At 48.2% G+C, this 17,545-nt stretch overlaps 1 protein-coding gene across 1 annotated transcript in view; it reads left to right on the top strand.

Moving 5' to 3' along the window:
• Positions 1-2,980: 2,980 nt before the first annotated feature.
• CD9 (CD9 molecule) overlaps positions 2,981-17,545 on the top strand; it is a 28,924-nt gene continuing 14,359 nt past the window's right edge. Inside the window, exon 1 of the mRNA XM_035138031.3 lies at positions 2,981-3,146. Coding sequence (XP_034993922.1) covers positions 3,081-3,146 — 66 coding nt within the window. The 5' untranslated portion in view covers positions 2,981-3,080. The remainder of the gene's footprint in view (positions 3,147-17,545) is intronic.

Raw genomic sequence — 17,545 nt, 5'->3', positions numbered from 1 at the left:
GAGAGGCATGTCCCCGAGGTTGCTAGAGCAGTGTTTCCCAACCAGTGTGCCTTCAGATGTTTTGGGACTACAACTCCCATTATTCCTGACCACTGGTCTTGCTAGCTAGGATGATGGGAGTTGTAGTCCCAAAACATATGGAGGCACACTGGTTGGGAAACACTGTGCTAGAGCAACAGGTCTGCTCTAGCACCCGTTATTTTAACGGGCTTCATGATACTAGTCTATGTATAAATGAGGAACTGGAGGTGTCAGCCCCAAAGTAACAGGAGTGAGGCCTTATTGACATAGAACGCCTGTGCTCAGTGATCAGAAGTGGTTGCTGATTTACTACCAAGTTCAAGGTGTTACTATTAGCATACAAAGCCCTTAGCAACTTAGGACCAGTTTACCTATGAGATCGCCGTACCTGACATGTGCCCACCCGACCCTTTTGATTGGTGGAATTGGCACTATGACAGGTGCTACATAATCCCCATTCCACTTTTGTAAGATCTCAATCATTGAATGAGGCAATGATTGAAACTCCCTGCTTATTGAGATCAAGGCAGGTGCCCTCACTGTACTCTTTTAGGGACCTGCTAAAAACATTCTTCTTTAGATAAGGCTACCCAGATGCTTAGAAAGCTGAGGCAATTTTATTCGTTTTCAGTATTTTAACTTTTGCATGTTTTAAAATAGGGTTGTAATCCCCCCATTGATTTTGCTGTCTTATGCTTTGTAAACCTCTTTGAGGCTTTTTGCAATCGAATGATATGGGCCACCCCAAAACATGTACCGATACTTCCAGAGAGTATAAGGTTAAAACAGGCTTCCTCAACCTCAGCCCTCCAGATGTTTTTTGGCCTACAACTCCCATGAGCCCAACTAGCAGGACCAGTGGTCAGGGATGATGGGAATTGTAGTCTCAAAAACATCTGGAGGGCCAAGGCTGAGGAAGCCTGGGTTAAAAGAACATGTAATTAAAAGGAGGGAGGGAGGGAGGGAGGGAGAGAGAGAGAGGAAAGGAGGAAGGTCAACCAGTACATGTGTGGCAATGATACCACAAGCGGGATTTGATGTCACACTGGAGAGGGACAGGAATAAAGAGATGTGGCAATCGGAAGAGAAAGTCATCTATGGAAACTCTTAATTGCTGGGGCAGCTTAATTAGGCAGCCTGAGCTCTCCCCCCTCCCCCAGAGTGCCCTCCATAGCAATCCGAAAGCCACTTCCTGCCCACCTTCTCCATGATACTAGCTTTAAAATTACAATGCTGTAAATTGATATGCATTATATCTCCTAATACTGTAAAAAAATAATAATCTTTTTTATACTTGTTACATTGGGCAGTTTGTTGTGTAAATGACATTGGAAATCAATAAAATATTATATAAAAATAAAACTTTGTATTCAAATAAGACACTGCCCACTTTTTATGCCCTTTAAGAACAAATGTGTTGAGGGATGTGTGGGTGTGGCAGGGGGCCCAATCTGAGTTTTTGACCTGGATTAAAGCCTAGATTCGCCCCTGAGCTCCAATTCAGTGGTAAGGCACAAGTTTTCCAGGGGGGAAGGGGCAGGACAAGTGGAAGCATGGAGAAAGCCTTTTAAAAGAGAGTTAGGCAAATTTATTGAGGATGGGCTATGGATGGCTACTGGTCATAATCACTATGTACCCTCTCCCATGTTGGAGCCATATATTCAGTGCTTTTTTTTTCTTTAAACAATGTTCAGGGGTACTCTCATTTTCCTACTCATATTGAAATACTGCCCCTCAATGAGGCCAAACTTAGATTCACAAAATTTTTAGGGGTATGCGTACCCCTGTGGCCCCCACCCCCCGGAAAAAAGCACTGCATATATTCTTCCGAATATCAGTTGCTATTACATGCGTGTCTTGCTTGTGGGCTACCCATAGTTAGCCAATGTGAGAGTAGGATGCTGGACTAGGTGGCTCTTGTTTGAGATTCAGCAGTACCTTGGGATTGAAACCATTTACGATCACGCACACACAAAATGCCAAGTCTAAAGGCCCCTCCATGCTTCCTTTTGCGCTCTGTTTCTAGTTCAGGCTTCCTCAATCTCGGCCCTCCAGATGTTTTTGGCCCACAACTCCCATGATTCCTTGCTAGCAGGAGCCTGGTTCAGGGATGATGGGAATTGTAGTCTCAAAACATCTGGAGGGTTGAGGTTGAGAAAGCCTGTTTTGGACAAGGAATGGGGTTTCCAGTGCCACATGTGACCTGAGTGGTTTCTTTCCCTTTTCAGCAGCTTTTCCTGGGAAAAATCTACATTTTAGCCCTGGATCGGAGCAAACGGGAGCTGGGGTTTCTGTGGACTGTTGTTTGCTCCGATTCAGCAGCGATTCACCTGGAAATCCCAGACCTGTGCCTAGGAAATGTGGATAAGGGAGGAAAAGCACCACCTCCTAAACGTCTGTGTGCTTGAGGCTGCTATTCAAAGAGAACAAGGGTGCACAAAACAAGAGGAGGAAAGCACCCTTCTGCTTGTTTCGCTTTGCCTGCCTCCACCAAGTTTCAGGTGGCAAGATCTTTAGGGCAAGGGCCGGTCCTCTGTTGTTGTGTAAAGCAAACACTGATGACGCAGGGCAAGTCATAATGCCAAACAAGTTTGGCGGAAAAAACAACAAGCAACTCCGGCAACTCTGCAAGCTTTCGGGCTCTACAGGACTCTTCGCTAGAAAGCAGGAGAGCCCCGGCGGGGTGGGCGGGGCGGCGGCCACCCCCCCCTCTCGCCTGCGAGTGACTCAGCCCCAGGGAAGCCCGGCGGTTCTTTCCGACCCAGCCTGCAAGTCTCCGCCGCCGGGGAGGGGGCGTCGCCGCTGGGCAGCTCCGGGAAGGGCGTCGGCGAGGCGGGCGCAGCGCTCGAGGAGGCGGTGCGCGGCGGCGGCGGCAGGGCGAGGCCGCCAGGTCTGAGGTGGGGCTTGCGGGCCGGAGCAGCGGCAAGGAGAAAGCGGGGCGGGCAGACGGCTGGCAGCTGGAGACGGAGCCGCGTCGTCGAGAAACGCCGAGCAGCTTCAGGAGCGCCGCTTGAGCCAAGTCGCCCCAGAGTGAAACCTGCCCGTCTCAGCCCGCCAAGATGCCCGTCAAGGGAGGCACCAAGTGCATCAAGTACTTGCTCTTCACGTTCAACTTCTTCTTCTGGGTAAGTTCGCGCGTCGTCGGATCGGGAGCCCGCCAGGGCGCGGCCGGGGAATGCAGACTTGGCGGTGCCCCGCCAGGGGGCTCCCTCATTCCTCAGCCGGGGCTTCGTAGCCCCCGAACATGTTGAGAGGCTGGGGGGGGGGCGTTTCATTGCTTTCCCGAAGCCCCTAGACCTGAGAGGACCCCCTCCCCGACCACGTGTTGCGGAGCGCCTTGTAGCCGCGGCCGACCGGAGTTGAGCTTCCCGGGCGGGCCAGGTGTTGCGCGTCCCTAACCTCTCCGAGGCCGCGCCTTTGTTTGGGGTGGGTGCGGTTAATTAAAGTGACTTAGGACCCTTCGCGCAGTCTGGCAGCCCATTCCCACCCCTACCCCCCCAAAAAAAACCCCAACTTTGCGGCAAGGCAAGTGGGAACATAGGAGCTAACTCCTAGGGGCCGAGGTCACTTTCCTCTTTAATTTTTTTTATGGGACTGCCCCCCAAGTTTATTGGCACTGCCATTCAAAAGTTTTGTGTGTGATCGATTATGCAGGGTGGGGCTTACCTGCACCCCCCCCCCAAATATTTTATTCAAGTTGGCACCCCTGGGCGGGGAGACGCCCGGGGAGAGTTGTCGGGTGATACTTGCTTGGTGCAGCGCCGCTTTCAAGCGAGTCGGCAGGGTTGCTGCTCCAGTCGCCGGGCAAGCGCTCCATAAACAGGCCCTTGATAGCGACCTTAAGTTTAGGGACCTTGGCTCCCTCCCGCTCCCCCGGACAGTCTCTCCCGGCAGGCCCTGAAGCTGAGGCGGAGCGGGGAGTGGCAACCCAGCGCCGGAATCGGAGGAGCAGGGTAGCGGAGGGAGATAGCACACCTTACTCCTCCTGCCCAGGTGCGGGGCTTCAGCCGGCAACTTGGGCGTAAAAGATAACCTGCCCTCTGGGCAGTGCATTTCGCTCTCCGCTGAGAAACCACAGAGAACATCTTGGGAGCTAGTGGGAAGAGTTCCAGAGAGCTGGTAATTGGTGGAGAGTTTATAGTTAAAAGTTTAGCCCCCGCACAAGAGAGGTGCAAGTTATCAGGACTCATGGTAAGAGGTGTGGTCTGCGCCACTGGTGAATCTGGCAGAGCATGTGGTTTCTTGGCACAGCCCCCCCCCCATCATGAGGGCTTCTCTGCTGTTTCCTCCCTTGTGCTTGGGAGGGTCACTGAGCAGTGGGGCGGAAGGGCTGCCTCAATCTGTGCCCCCTCCAGTGCCACGCTGTAGCTCTCAGAGTTGCTTTGAGCTGGGGATTCTCTAGGATTCAAAAGTCTGAAACGGCTTTTCACTCCCAGGAGCTCCGTTCTAAGAACATAAATACAGACCTAGCCCGGAAGCCTAGCTAAACCCAAGCTCTGTCTTAGTGGGACCTCCCGGGAGAGGAGATCGCAGCCACTTGGCTCCTTCTCTGGCTTGCGTCTGCTGTGAGCTAAGCCCCCGTTTGGCTTGGTGTGTGAGGTCTGAACCCAGGCTCATGGTTTGCCCTTGCTTCGTGAGCTGTTCTTGGGTTCACAGCTTGTGGTTTTTCTGGAGGCAAACCATAGGCCTGGGTTCAGAAAACACTTGAAGGCAAGCCATGACTTGGCTCACAGGAGCTGGAGGGTCTCTCCAGGAGCCCCCACATTTCCTTGTTTTCACTAAGCCATGATTTGTCTTATTAGATCAGGTCACGACGACGTGTAACACTAGGGGCCCTGATCATGCGCAGAGGGCATTTCATATAAAGAGGTATATAACCACAGGACACCCAGATTAGAATAGCTTCTGGGAAAGATGGTACAGTTTTTGAGTTGTAACTTGAAATGCCCTTTCCAGTACAGTACATACTTGCTACTCTTAAGTAGCCAGAAAAATATTTGGATGTACAGTGTTACCTTGGTTTGCAACCGTTTTGGATTACAACCATGTCAAATCCGGAAGTGCGTGTCCCTTTTTTTGGATTACAACCCATTATTTTTGGATTGCAACCCATTTTAATTTTTTGGGAGGCCCCATTGGTGAAAGTGCACCTTGGTTTACAACCTGTTTTGATTTACAACCGGACCTCCGGAATGGATTATGGTTGTAAACCAAGATACCACTGTAGCTCCTTTCCATATCATAGACTGAAGTTCTTTTAATAGGTTGCAGGAGACTCCTGGAAGGTTTCCCAAATTGTTAACGCTCTTTGTAAAGAAGGTACATTCTGAAGGTGCTTCCATAGGAATGGTATCATTTCCCTGCTTTCTATTCTAGATGGCAGAATGAGTTGTAGACCAGCCTTCCCCAACCTGGTGTCCTCCAAATTGAAACTCCCATCGTCTCAACCACCAGGACCCAATGGTCAGGGATTATGGGAGAGTGTCAGGCTGGGGGGAAGGTATTACAATCAGTGTTTGAATTACATTCTTCTTCTGCCCTAGGGCCATCTTTTATCTTGGCTTTATCTGGAATCTGTCTCTTTGAAATAAATACACTCCTCCACAGGAGTTAACATTGGTGTAATCCAATACTCTGGCCGCCCCCCAGAATGCACATCAATGTTGCTTGCTTGAAATTGCCTACCTGTGAAAAGTGCCTCATGCCAAAATGCATTTATTAAAATATGCGAAACACTCCCAAAGGGCCTTCAAAGGCTGGTGTAGCATAATGACTAATAATGAACCAGGAACACACACACACCCCTTCAGATCTTGCCTTTTGCTTTGAACTCATTAGGTGACCTTGAGAAACCTGCACTCTCTGCCTAAGTCCACTTATCTACAGTATGGGGAATAACAATAAAACTGGAATGCATCTAGCTGGTGCATGTGAATCAAATCACCATGACCATCAGAAATTGCTATACAAATGTTAATTCACAGTGATGCAGAGCCGATAGAGTCCCATAGGAGTGCTCTGCCACCTCAGCTCTGCCACCTCAGCTTGTGAAGTGACTTGGCATTCAATAAGTTCCAGAGGAGGCCTGAGATGGAGAGGATGCCAAACCACGGATAGTGGATTTTAGCAAGGGCCCTGTTTTTCAGGCTGCGGTGAAGTGGGGACTTCATCTTCTGAGTGACAAAGCTTAGCTGAGTAATCGGCTAGTTTCTCCAAGAGTTATTGCACCCACTAGAAGACTAAAATTCGATACTTTCTCCTTTCCGCCTGCCTCCCCCACCATTGTGCAACTTCAGGTCTGACCTGCTTGGGAGGTTGTTGCGGAATCACATAATATGCAAAGGGATTTTCCAGTACAAGGAATTTCCCTTCAGGTGGAAACAGGAGAACATCGAAGTGGGCATGGATGCCGTACCAAGTTCAGAGAGTGTGTTCAGGTATATTTATGTATATTGCACTTCTCTCTCCCCACCCCCATTGCAATGATGCAGATGATTGACAGTGAGTGGGTGACTTCTGGTGACACCTCCATAGGGTGATCTTCGGATGAACGGTGTTCTAGAAATATCGTCTCCCTAAATGTTCCGAGTTGGCTTTTGTTGTCCTGCTTTTGTATAGCCCCTTCAGATAGCAGCAGTGCGGTCTCATTGGGCAAACATCACAGAACAACTAAGGAAGCAGAATGACAATCCACTGTTACTGTGTCAAGAACTTGTGGCAGAATAGATCTGCAAAGCCCTCTGAAAAACCGTTAGGGGGGCCCTAATTGTATTTTATTTTTTGTAAAAGAAGCCTGCTAACAAAATCTGAGTCTGCTCAGTGCAGAGCTCAGATATTGGATGTGGGGCTAGGTATGCGGGTGATTGTGCATTCTTGGCTCCTGGATACTTTTTATAATTTGCTGTTAGCGTGTTCTAGCTGAAGAGAAGTGCTGGTGCTTCAGAGGTCTCTGTGGCAGAGACAAGCTGTTCTGGAACACTTCAAACCAGGAGCATCTTACCCATAAAGGTGCGGGGTGCCAGGGTGCCAAGTTCTGGAGGGCGCTAGGGAAGGGGCGGAGGCTGGACGTGGCGCCCCCCGGTATCAGCTCGCCGCCCTCGCCTACCTCCGCCATGCTGCACCGAAGCAGCGCCGCGCCTGCAGCCTCCATCTGCTGTGGCCACCATGGCACAAAGCGGCCAGCTGAGCCGGGAGGCACTGTGGCCAGCCTCCACCTCTTCCCCGCTGAAGGAGCTGCCCTCCAGCCACTGCCCGCCTCCTTCAGCCCCACTGGCAGTGCTGTCCTCCCTAAAAAAACTCTGGGAAATTGGGGGGACGCCGACGCCGGGGAAAGCTTTGCACTATAGCACCGGATATGCTTCAGGCGGCCCTGCTTCAAACATGCTTGACCAGTTTCGAATTGGCTTGCCTGCTGTTGTTGGTTCTCTCTCTGTGTGTGGTGAGTAGTTGATTGAAGTAGGGAGAGAAATTTCATTTATCCTTGTTCGGCGTTTTGTTGTTGCTAGGGAGTGGACAGGCTTGTGCTTACATAGTTCAAATTGTTCCTTGATGCTTTTGCTTCGCTTTAGTATGAAGTTTTTTTTTAAAATGAAGCTGAAGTCAAAAAGAAAGCACACGATAAGAAAGCGGGCGCTGAAAGGCAGCGAGCATCTTAAAAAGCAGCTGGAACATAAAACCAGTTTCAAGAAAGGAACCGGCAGAAGTTCATTGAAATAAGTCTTTGCTTCCCATCTAAAGATAGCAATGACAGGGCCAGGTAGAGCAGGCATCCCCAAACTGCGGCCCTCCAGATGTTTTGGCCTACAACTCCCATGATCCCCAGCTAACAGGACCAGTGGTCGGGGATGATGGGAATTGTAGTCCAAAGCATCTGGAGGGCCGAAGTTTGGGGATGCCTGAGGTAGAGCTCTTCCTTGGGGCCTGTTTCCAAACAGAGCAGCAGCAGCAGCAGCAGCAGCAGCAACAACAACAACAACAACAACAATTTATTTGTACCCCACCCATCTGGCTGGGTTTTCCCAGCCACTCTGGGCAGCTTCCAACAAAAGATTAAAAATACAGTAAAATGTCATATCCAGTTCATACACATGCATACATAATTGTGCGTTCCAGAGCAGAAAAAGTGGCACACAAGGTGTGTTTTGTGGAATCTTGCCTGCTGTTATTGGCAGAGGCATTTCTGATAAGCTACCAAGGAACGCCAGGAAGAAGTGGCACTTACTCGGTTCTTGTCTGTGAAAACCGATGGTGCCGTAAAACCATACATTCCAGCTTAAAGAGGTAGCAGGGTGCCTTCTTCTTCTTTTTCTTTTTCTTCTTCTGCAAAAGCTTCTTCCCAGCAGTCCCTCCCCTGAAGCTGTGAAATGTCTTGGTTGCACAGGAAGGAAGGCAGGAAGGAAGGGGGGGGGGACTTGGCTTTGACAGTGCAAAAGCTCAAGGAGGTGGCTTGTTTTAAAGTGAAGTTAGAGAAATCTCCACTTGCCTGTATACATACTCACAATCCTGCCTCCATCCACCCTCTACTGCCTCCCCCAAACAACATAGGACATATTCTAAGATACTTTTTAATTGGGGGAAAAAACCCTTTACTTTAATTGAAGAGTTTTGACACCAAAAAAAACAAGGAAACTGTGAGGAGTCATGGCACATTTCTTGCCTCACATGATGTGCTGGCTTACAACTGGGCCTTTGTGCACCCACGCTTTCTGCCACACTGCTGGCACCCAGTGTTTGAAATTAGCCAGGTGCACGAAAATTTATTGCTATCTGATTTATCATTTTTTGAGCTCTGTGTTGTAAGGAAGCCAAGCAAAAGTATGCTGTGCAAATTTTATGTACTGTATACGTATATCCAGTGCTTTTTTTCTGTATAAGTATATCCAGTGTTTAGGGGTCCTCTCATTGTCACTCAAGAAAATCAGCATTTTATACAGTGGTACCTCGCAAGACGAATGCCCTGCAAGACTAATTTTTCGCAAGACAAATGCGTTTTGTGATCTGATGGTGACTCGCAAGACGAATTCGTTTTGTGAAAAATTCGTCTTGCGAATCGCGGTTTCCCATAGGAATGCATTGAAATTTAATTAATGGGTTCCTATGGGCAAAAAAAGAAATTTCAATGCATTCCTATGGGAAACCACGATTCGCAAGACGAATTTTTCGCAAAATGAATTGACTCGTGGAACGAATTAAATTCGTCTTGCGAGGCACCACTGTAATTCAAATTGGAGGAAATAAATACAGTAAATGGACAAAAGTACAAAGAACATGCATTTCCTCATATTACACAGAGTCATCATTAACTTTATACTTCTTTGCTGGCTGTGATGATGAAAAATAGTAATTTTTCTTACTCATGTTGAAATACTGCCCCTCAGTGAGGCCAAACTTGAACCAGTAAAACACCACACATCCAGATTCCACACTGCTTCACACATTAAACGCTCGCTTCTGTCTGAGACAGAAAACACCGGGAAAGGAAATGAGGCTGCCATTGGGGGTAGCAACAGAACTGACGATTCACCGTGTTAGAGGATAAACTAAGAATTTTAAGTTTCTTCTCCTGTTAGATTCACAAAATGTTTAGGGGTATGCGTCCCCATGCATCCCCCCAGAAAAAAGCATTTAAAGTACATTTAAATAGAGTACATTTAAAGACTTTCTAACAGTGCAAATATTTGAACTAAAGTACGTAATTAGTGTGTGTGGGGGGGATAGACAACCATATAATTTTATCTTCAAAGCTTTATTTAGAAATCATTATTGATTTCAAATAGTTGTACCGTATTTTCCGGCGTATAAGACGACTTTTTAACCCAGGAAAATCTTCTCAAAAGTTGGGGGTCATCTTATGCACCGGGTATAACCGGACTGGAGAATCTGCGGTCACCACATACGGTGGGGGGAGCTCAAAAACGGCCGCGGCCGCTTCCCCGCAGTATGCGGCGACCGTATGAAAGCAGCAAGGGGGCGCTGTACAAGTACAGTAAATCCACTCACCAGGAGCGGCGCTGTGCCCATGGAGGCCGTTTATCTGGCCACGAGCCGCCCGGTCACCGAGCCGCCTGCTTGGCAAGTCCCCGTGCTGCACCGTGCTAAACCAGCACAGTGCGGTGCGGGGGCTCGCCGAGTGGTGCCGAAAATGGCATCTGCACACACGCAGAAGCGATTTCTAGCTTCTGGGCATGCCCAGAAGCTGGAAATGGCTTCTGCGCATGTCCGAGCAGAAGCATGTCCAGGCATGCGCAGAAATGGCTTCTGCGCATGTCCAAGCAGAAGCGATTTCCGGCACCTCAGAAATGGGCAGCGCAGCACCGGGAATCGCTTCTGCGTAGTCTTATGTGGCGAGTATATTTCAACTTCTATATTTTAACTGGAAAAGCGGGGGGTCGTCTTATACGCCCAGTTGTCTTGTACGCCGGAACATTCGGTAAATCATTTTACAATAGTATACAGATGTCTTACATGGTTCAATGGAATATTTGTCTTCTTTTTGTAAACTTCTCCATAATTGCTGGTTGCAAAGCTTAAAACTGCAGAGTAATTCTTCCACATGTCCAGGGGTGAAACCAGAAAAGCAATGATTAAAGTTTATTCAATTTATCAGAACATCAAAGGCTAACCCATTGCAAAAGACACCTTTTACATGTTACAGGTAGGTAGCCGTGTTGGTCTGAGTCGAAGCAAAATAAAAAAATTCCTTCAGTAGCACCTTAAAGACCAACTAAGTTTATATTTTGGTATGAGCTTTTGTGTGCATGCACACCATCTGAAGAAGTGTGCATGCACACGAAAGCTCATACCAAAATATAAACTTAGTTGGTCTTTAAGGTGCTACTGAAGGAATTTTTTATTTTACCTTTTACATGCTTTACCTTACCATATGTCACTGTACAATGTTTGGCAGCAGTACCGGATTTACATACGGTATAAGCTAAACAAGCTATAGCTTAGGGCCCCACTCTCTTAGGGCCCCCCAAAAAAATTTAAAGGGAAAAAACCCTGGATGTACATTTCTAAAATATAAGATTAAAAAACAAACAAAGTAAAACCTACATACAGCAACAGTGTTTTGTGTTGTGTAGGCTCATATTTGTTAAGGGCAAATGGCTTTAGATACCTATTAGGTCCATAAATTACCATATAGCATATATTCAACACAAAAACAGCAACAATTTGTTGTTGACAAAGGACAGCTGGACATATAAAGGGCCCCATTACCTTCAGTAGCTTAAGGCCTCATCAAACCTCAACCCGGCCCTGTTTGGCAGTGTGGTGTAGTGGTTAGGTTGTTTGAGTAAAACCTGGGAGGCCAGGGTTCAAACCCCCACTTGGCCATAAAGCTCAATGGGTGACCTCAGGTTGGTCACATACCCTCAGCCTAATGTACCTCATGGGGTTGTTGTGACAACAAAATATTGAGGGGGAAGAACCATGTACAACCCTTTTGGGCTCCTTGGAAGAAAAGTGGGATATAAAAGCGGGAAGAGACATTTAAGCATTTCACAAGCGTGGGAAAGCTTTGCTTCAGTGCAAAAATGTTAAAAGTACTATAAGGCAGCCACACACACACACACACACACAGAGAGAGAGAGAGAGAGACACTTTACTGAAGTTTGATTCAACAAGAGGTAGATCTCCACGCTGAGCTTCAGAAAGATAGGATGAATTTTCTTTGATATACCTTTGATATACCCATGGGCGTACCCAGGATCAAAACTAGGGGGGGGCAAGGGGAGGGGCCAAGGCACGGAAGGGGAGGGGCCACAAAGTGGGCGGGAACAGCGAACTCGCGCTCCGCCGGGCTGTGCCCCTCCCTAGAAGCAGGGCTGGTGGGCGGAGGCGGAGCCCAGCCCAGCGGAGTGCGAGTTCAGCGTTCCCGCCCGCCGCGCTTGGCCTTGCCAGAGGGCGCGACGGGGAGCTGGAGGGAGGGCGCAGCGCGGCGGGCGGGAACGGCGAACTCGCGCTCCGCCGGGCTGTGCCCCTCCCTAGCAGCAGGGCTGGTGGGCGGAGGCGGAGCCCAGCCCAGCGGAGCGCGAGTTCAGCGTTCCTGCCCGCCGCGCCGCGCTCGCTGGTTCCCCGCCGCGCTTGGCCTTGCCAGAGGGCGCGACGGGGAGCTGGAGGGAGGGCGCAGCGCGGCGGGCGGGAACGGCGAACTCGCGCTCCGCCGGGCTGTGCCCCTCCCTAGCAGCAGGGCTGGTGGGCGGAGGCGGAGCCCAGCCCAACGGAGCGCGAGTTCGGCGTTCCCGCCCACCGCGCCGCGCTCCCTGGTTCCCCGCCGCGCTTGGCCTTGCCTGAGGGCGCGCCGGGGAGCTGGAGGGAGGGTGCGGCGCGGTGCGGCGGGAATGGCGAACTCGCGCTCCGCCGGGCTGTGCTCCGCCTCTGCCCACCAGCTCTGCTTCTAGAGTAGGGCAGCTGCCCTAACTTGCCGCATGGTGGGTATGCCCTTGGATATACCTGAAGGAGCGTCTCCACCCCCATCGTTCTGCCCGGACACTGAGGTCCAGCGCCGAGGGCCTTCTGGCGGTTCCCTCGATACGAGAAGCTAAGTTACAGGGAACCAGGCAGAGGGCCTTCTCGGTAGTGGCACCCACCCTGTGGAATGCCCTCCCACTAGAGGTCAAAGAGAACAACAACTACCAGACCTTTAGAAGGCATCTCAAGGCTTTTCAGGGAAGCTTTTAATATCTGATGGATTTCTTTATTTTAATATTTTGTTGGAAGCCACCCAGAGTGGCTAGGGGAACCCGGCTAGATGGGCGGGGTATTAATTATTATTATTATTATTATTATTATTATTATTATTATTATTATTATTATTGATTTACAATGAACAGAAATGCCATACTTTGAGGCACTCTATCCTTAAAGTAGTGTAGTTGTCAGAATCCTAACCAAATTGTCATTTTCTTGCACTCTTGGGTTTCATAAGTGTCTCTTCTCTGTCTCCCAGCAAGTTCCCCCACCTACTACACCTTGCAGTCTTTACCCCTTTTTTGATGAATTATTCTTCTTAGTTCCATAAATGCAAAATTCAATATAACATTTTCTTTTTAAAAAAACACACAAATACAGCATTTCAGAGGTTTCAGGTGCATCGTTAGTTAAAGGTTCTGATAATTTCACTGGTACTTTTACTTGCAGCTCACATTTTAACTTAATAATACATTATACCAGGCATCTCCAAATTTCGCCCCTCCAGATGTTTTGGACCACAATTCCCATCTTCCCCAACCACTGGTCCTGTTAGCTAGGGATCATGGGAGTTGTAGGCCAAAACATCTGGAGGGCCGTAGTTTGGGGATGCCTGGCTTATACATTTATGACAGATGAGATATGACAAATCTGAAATGCTGTATAAATGTTAAGCGGCATGAGACTTACCGCTTTGTTTCGCCCCTAATCTCTTAATTATATTTGTTTGTACAGTATTTCTGTTTTGCTCTCACCCCATCAGGGGTAAAAACCCTTTAAATGCAGGTTTTCTTGAGTAGCCATTCATTCCGAACATTTATCTCCAGTGCATGCACAATACATCTCCAATAAGGCTGTTTGTAAAGGATTACTGAGTAGGTATTGCAAACGGCATTGAACATGCCGGGGCATGATGCACTCACGGAAGTCCCGGTTGTTTTAAGCTTGGGCCCTCGTGATTCAGCAGAACTGGCTGCTACGGAAAGGCGGCTTTGTGTGGTTCTTCCATGTTGAAACCTGTTGAGGTTGTGTCACAGTGAACACACGTCAGAAAAGCATAAGTTGCACATGGGACATGGACGGGTGGTCAGTCTGCTGCCGCAAACATCCTTGTTTACTGTCTGTATGGAAACAAATGCCTGTGAGGTCATGTCTTCCTCTTCTCTTGCACAGAAGAAAGCTGCGGCTAGACATGAGGAAATGCTCGCTTGTAGGATGTGGATGTTATTTGTTTTAAACTATAATCTCTACTGCACCAAGAGAATGTCATGCAGTAGACCCTGGACCTCTTGAGAAGCACAGATCCTGTATAGAATAGTCATGAATATATCCGGAGTCTGTCTGTTTCTATAAAGCTTGGACCCTAAGAGTAGGCATCCCCAAACTTCGGCCCTCCAGATGTTTTGGACTACAATTCCCATCTTCCCCGATCACTGGTCCTGTTAGCTAGGGATCATGGGAGTTGTAGGCCAAAACATCTGGAGGGCCGCAGTTTGGGGGTGCCTGCCTAAGAGGCTTGGCTTTATAGCCCAGGCTTCCTTAACCTCGGCCCTCTAGATGTTTTGAGACTACAGTTCCCATCATCCCTGACCACTGGTCCTGCTAGCTAGGAATCATGGGAGTTGTAGGCCAAAAACATGGGGGGGGGGGAGAGGTTGAGGAAGCCTGCTGTAGCCTCTAAAAAAGGTGAAGGTACCCCTGACTGTAATGGGACGTGGGTGGCACAGAGCGTAGGGCTTGTTGATCAAAAGGTCAGCGATTCAAATCCCTGCAACGGGGTGAGCTCCCGTTGCTCGGTCCCAGCTCCTGCCAACCTAGCAGTTCGAAAGCACATCAAAGTGCAAATAGCTTTGCCATGCTGGCCACAGGACAGCAGCGCTACATGGAGCAACAAGGGCCCTTCGCGCTTTGTCAGCGCTGCAGCCACCGCCGCTTCCGGGCGCCGACCCGACCTGGCAGGCTTCCTCCTCCTGCCGCGGCCAGCGTGCTGGGTCCCGCTAGCTGGCTGGGGCACTCAGCGGTCTTGCTGCACGCAGCGCGGAAGTATGGCTTATTTTCGGGGTATGTCTTATATTTCTCAAATCCCCCAAAACCCTGCCATGGCTTACTTTAAAAAAGGGGAAACACGGTACATCTCCTCCAAGCTGGGCATGGGAAATTGAAATTTATCAATTATGAAAGTGCTTGCAGATCAGCAAAGTTATTTATATGCCATATATTTACACGGTTTAATACAAAATGTGGGAAAAAATTGTCCCTATTTTTGCCAAATTATGCGTACAACACAATCCTGTGCATTTTCTGAACACCAAGTGAAGTTATGTACAAGGTTATAACTTGCATGGAAAACTGCATGTCCTCTAACATGTCTCTGATGAAAACAGGGACATTTTTTTCTATTTTTGTCTGAATAGGGGCATTTGTGCCAAAGATTGTTGCCTGAGCAACGTCCCGCCTCCACGAGGCCCTGAAGTGATTCTCAGGCTGCTGTTTGCATTTTCCAGTAGCCTATCCTGCAGTGTTTATTCTCTGGATTAAATTACACGTTAGAGAAAATCTTCCCCATGCCTTAGTGTCCATGTTTGTTCACCAGACACAAGGGATGTCCTGGTTAAGCCTGAAGGGTGACTCTAGAAAAAGACTCCTTTTTACAAAGAGGCATTTTACTTACTGAAAAGGGAAATAGGTGTCAGTGGTTAACAGGGAAATTCATCAAACATCATTTAGCTGTAAAAGTTGCTTAGTGGTGATACACAGAAAGAATATTACCCAAGTTTCTGGAAATTGCCTAATTAAGCTCTAGCAATGTTTGGCTATTTAGGGCAAAAAGACATGAGGAGACCAATCTGAAGTCGAGTTTTTGTTGGTAAGAAAAAATACCACTTGCCCTATTTAAGTGTAGTGCTAGGGTCTTGGAAGCTGTTGTGTAACTTTTCTTCTGCCCCCCCCCCCAACTTCATTTGCAGGATGTATTGAGCTATACTGACATTTGTACTCAGATCCCTCTCTGATTATTTTGCCCTCATTTCTCTTTCTCAGCTTTAACTGGAAGCTGGCAGTCACCTTTTACTTATGACCTTAGTCACTGGCTATGGAGGAACCTTCCCTGCACTAGGATTTGAAAAAATATTATACATTTTTAGGCAGCGATCCTGCACAGGGCTGAAATACATATTTCAAAAAGCTCTAGGTGCCTCGCCATCTATTTGTTTTATAGGTATGTGCCAAAATGGCTCCTAAGTAGTTTACAACTACAGTGGTACCTCTACTTACGAATTTAATGCGTTCCGAACACACATTTGTAAGTCGAAAAAAATTGTAAGTCGAATCCCATAGGAATGCATTGGGAGAAAAAATTCGTAAGTCGAAGCAACCCTATCTAAAAATTCGTAAGTAGAAAAAATCCTATCTAAACCGTATCCAAGATGGCGGACGGAGCTCCATTCGTAAGTAGAAACATTCACAAGTAGAGTTATTCGTAAGTAGAGGTACCACTGTATAAAATCAATACACAATCATCAAATTACTGTGTGCCCGGATATCCTAGCATAACTCTAATCCAGTCCCGGCCCATTCCTAGGAATTCTGTGGCACTACGTCGTTTTTCTCTCCTTTGTGCCCGAAAAGGTTGTTTCCATCCTCTGAACATAAATTGCACCACCTGTCCTTTGTGAGGCATGACCAGCTTTTCTCATACTGTGCCAGAAACCAATTCTTTCCCTGCTTAGACTTGCACTGTGGGTGCGAGTTAAGGCTTGGGGTGGCAGGCAGGCAGGCAGAGGCTGAGCTGCTGTTCTTGGGCTGCTATTATTCAAGACTGGCGTAGATACGTGCCATCTCTCTTCTGCCTCTTAGGACGATTCTTGAGGTGCCTTGTTGCACAGTCTTGCCATCCTGAGGTTGCAGCCCCTTTCCTCACACTGAGAGTTTACTTTCTTTCCGAGGAGTGGATAGCTTTTGTCTAAAGTGCACATGGAGCGCCAAAATGCCTTCAGCCTTCAATTCCACATGTATGCAGTAGCCCTGTTGAAATGGAAGCGTGATTCTGTATTGAAGGACAATTACGTATGTGTGTTCTTTGGGTTACGTTGTCCTGCTAAATCACAAGAGCTAGAAATTGGCTGAGTTGATACTTATCCTGGCTGTTAGAATCATAGAATCATAGAGTTGGAAGAGACCACAAGGGCCATCCAGTCCAACCCCCTGCCAAGCAGGAAACACCATCAAAGCATTCTTGACATATGCCTGTCAAGCCTCTGCTTAAAGACCTCCAAAGAAGGAGACTCCACCACACTCCTTGGTAGCAAATTCCACTGCCGAACAGCTCTTACTGTCAGGAAGTTCTTCAACAGCCAAGCTGCTGAGCTAGCTTGGCTTTGCAAAGAGAGGAAGAAAAGCAGAGGGCTAAGCTACTCCAGCAGCCCTCCCGTGGCTCCCCTGTGGAGAGAGATGCACAAAGTGCACTGCACTTCAGATGATATCTTCCAATTCTTTTCTCATCTAAGACCTTAGGCTCCACAACACTGCACCACTTTTTTTCTCTCCTCTCCCACTGCCACCTTGGGTTAAAAAGTATCTTCAAAAGCATTAAAAAGTATCTTCAAAAGCAGCCCGTGAGTAAGTTGCACATCCACAGATCTTCAGAAATGCAGTAATTCTATTTGCTATATCACTGTGTACACCAGGTTACAGTCATACGTCGTGTTGCGAACTTTTGTTACGAACTTTTGTTATGAACTCTTGTTACAAACTTTCAGCTTATGAACGCCACAAACCCAGAAGTGTTTACTTCCGGGTTCGCCGCCTGCACATGCACAGAAGCGATCATACC

The sequence above is a fragment of the Zootoca vivipara genome, chromosome 5 (assembly GCF_965207765.1).
Source record: "Zootoca vivipara chromosome 5, rZooViv2.hap1.1, whole genome shotgun sequence".
NCBI classification, from domain to species: domain Eukaryota; kingdom Metazoa; phylum Chordata; class Lepidosauria; order Squamata; family Lacertidae; genus Zootoca; species Zootoca vivipara.
Note: the sequence above shows the minus strand (reverse complement) of the source record. Positions and strands in the feature narration are given on the sequence as shown.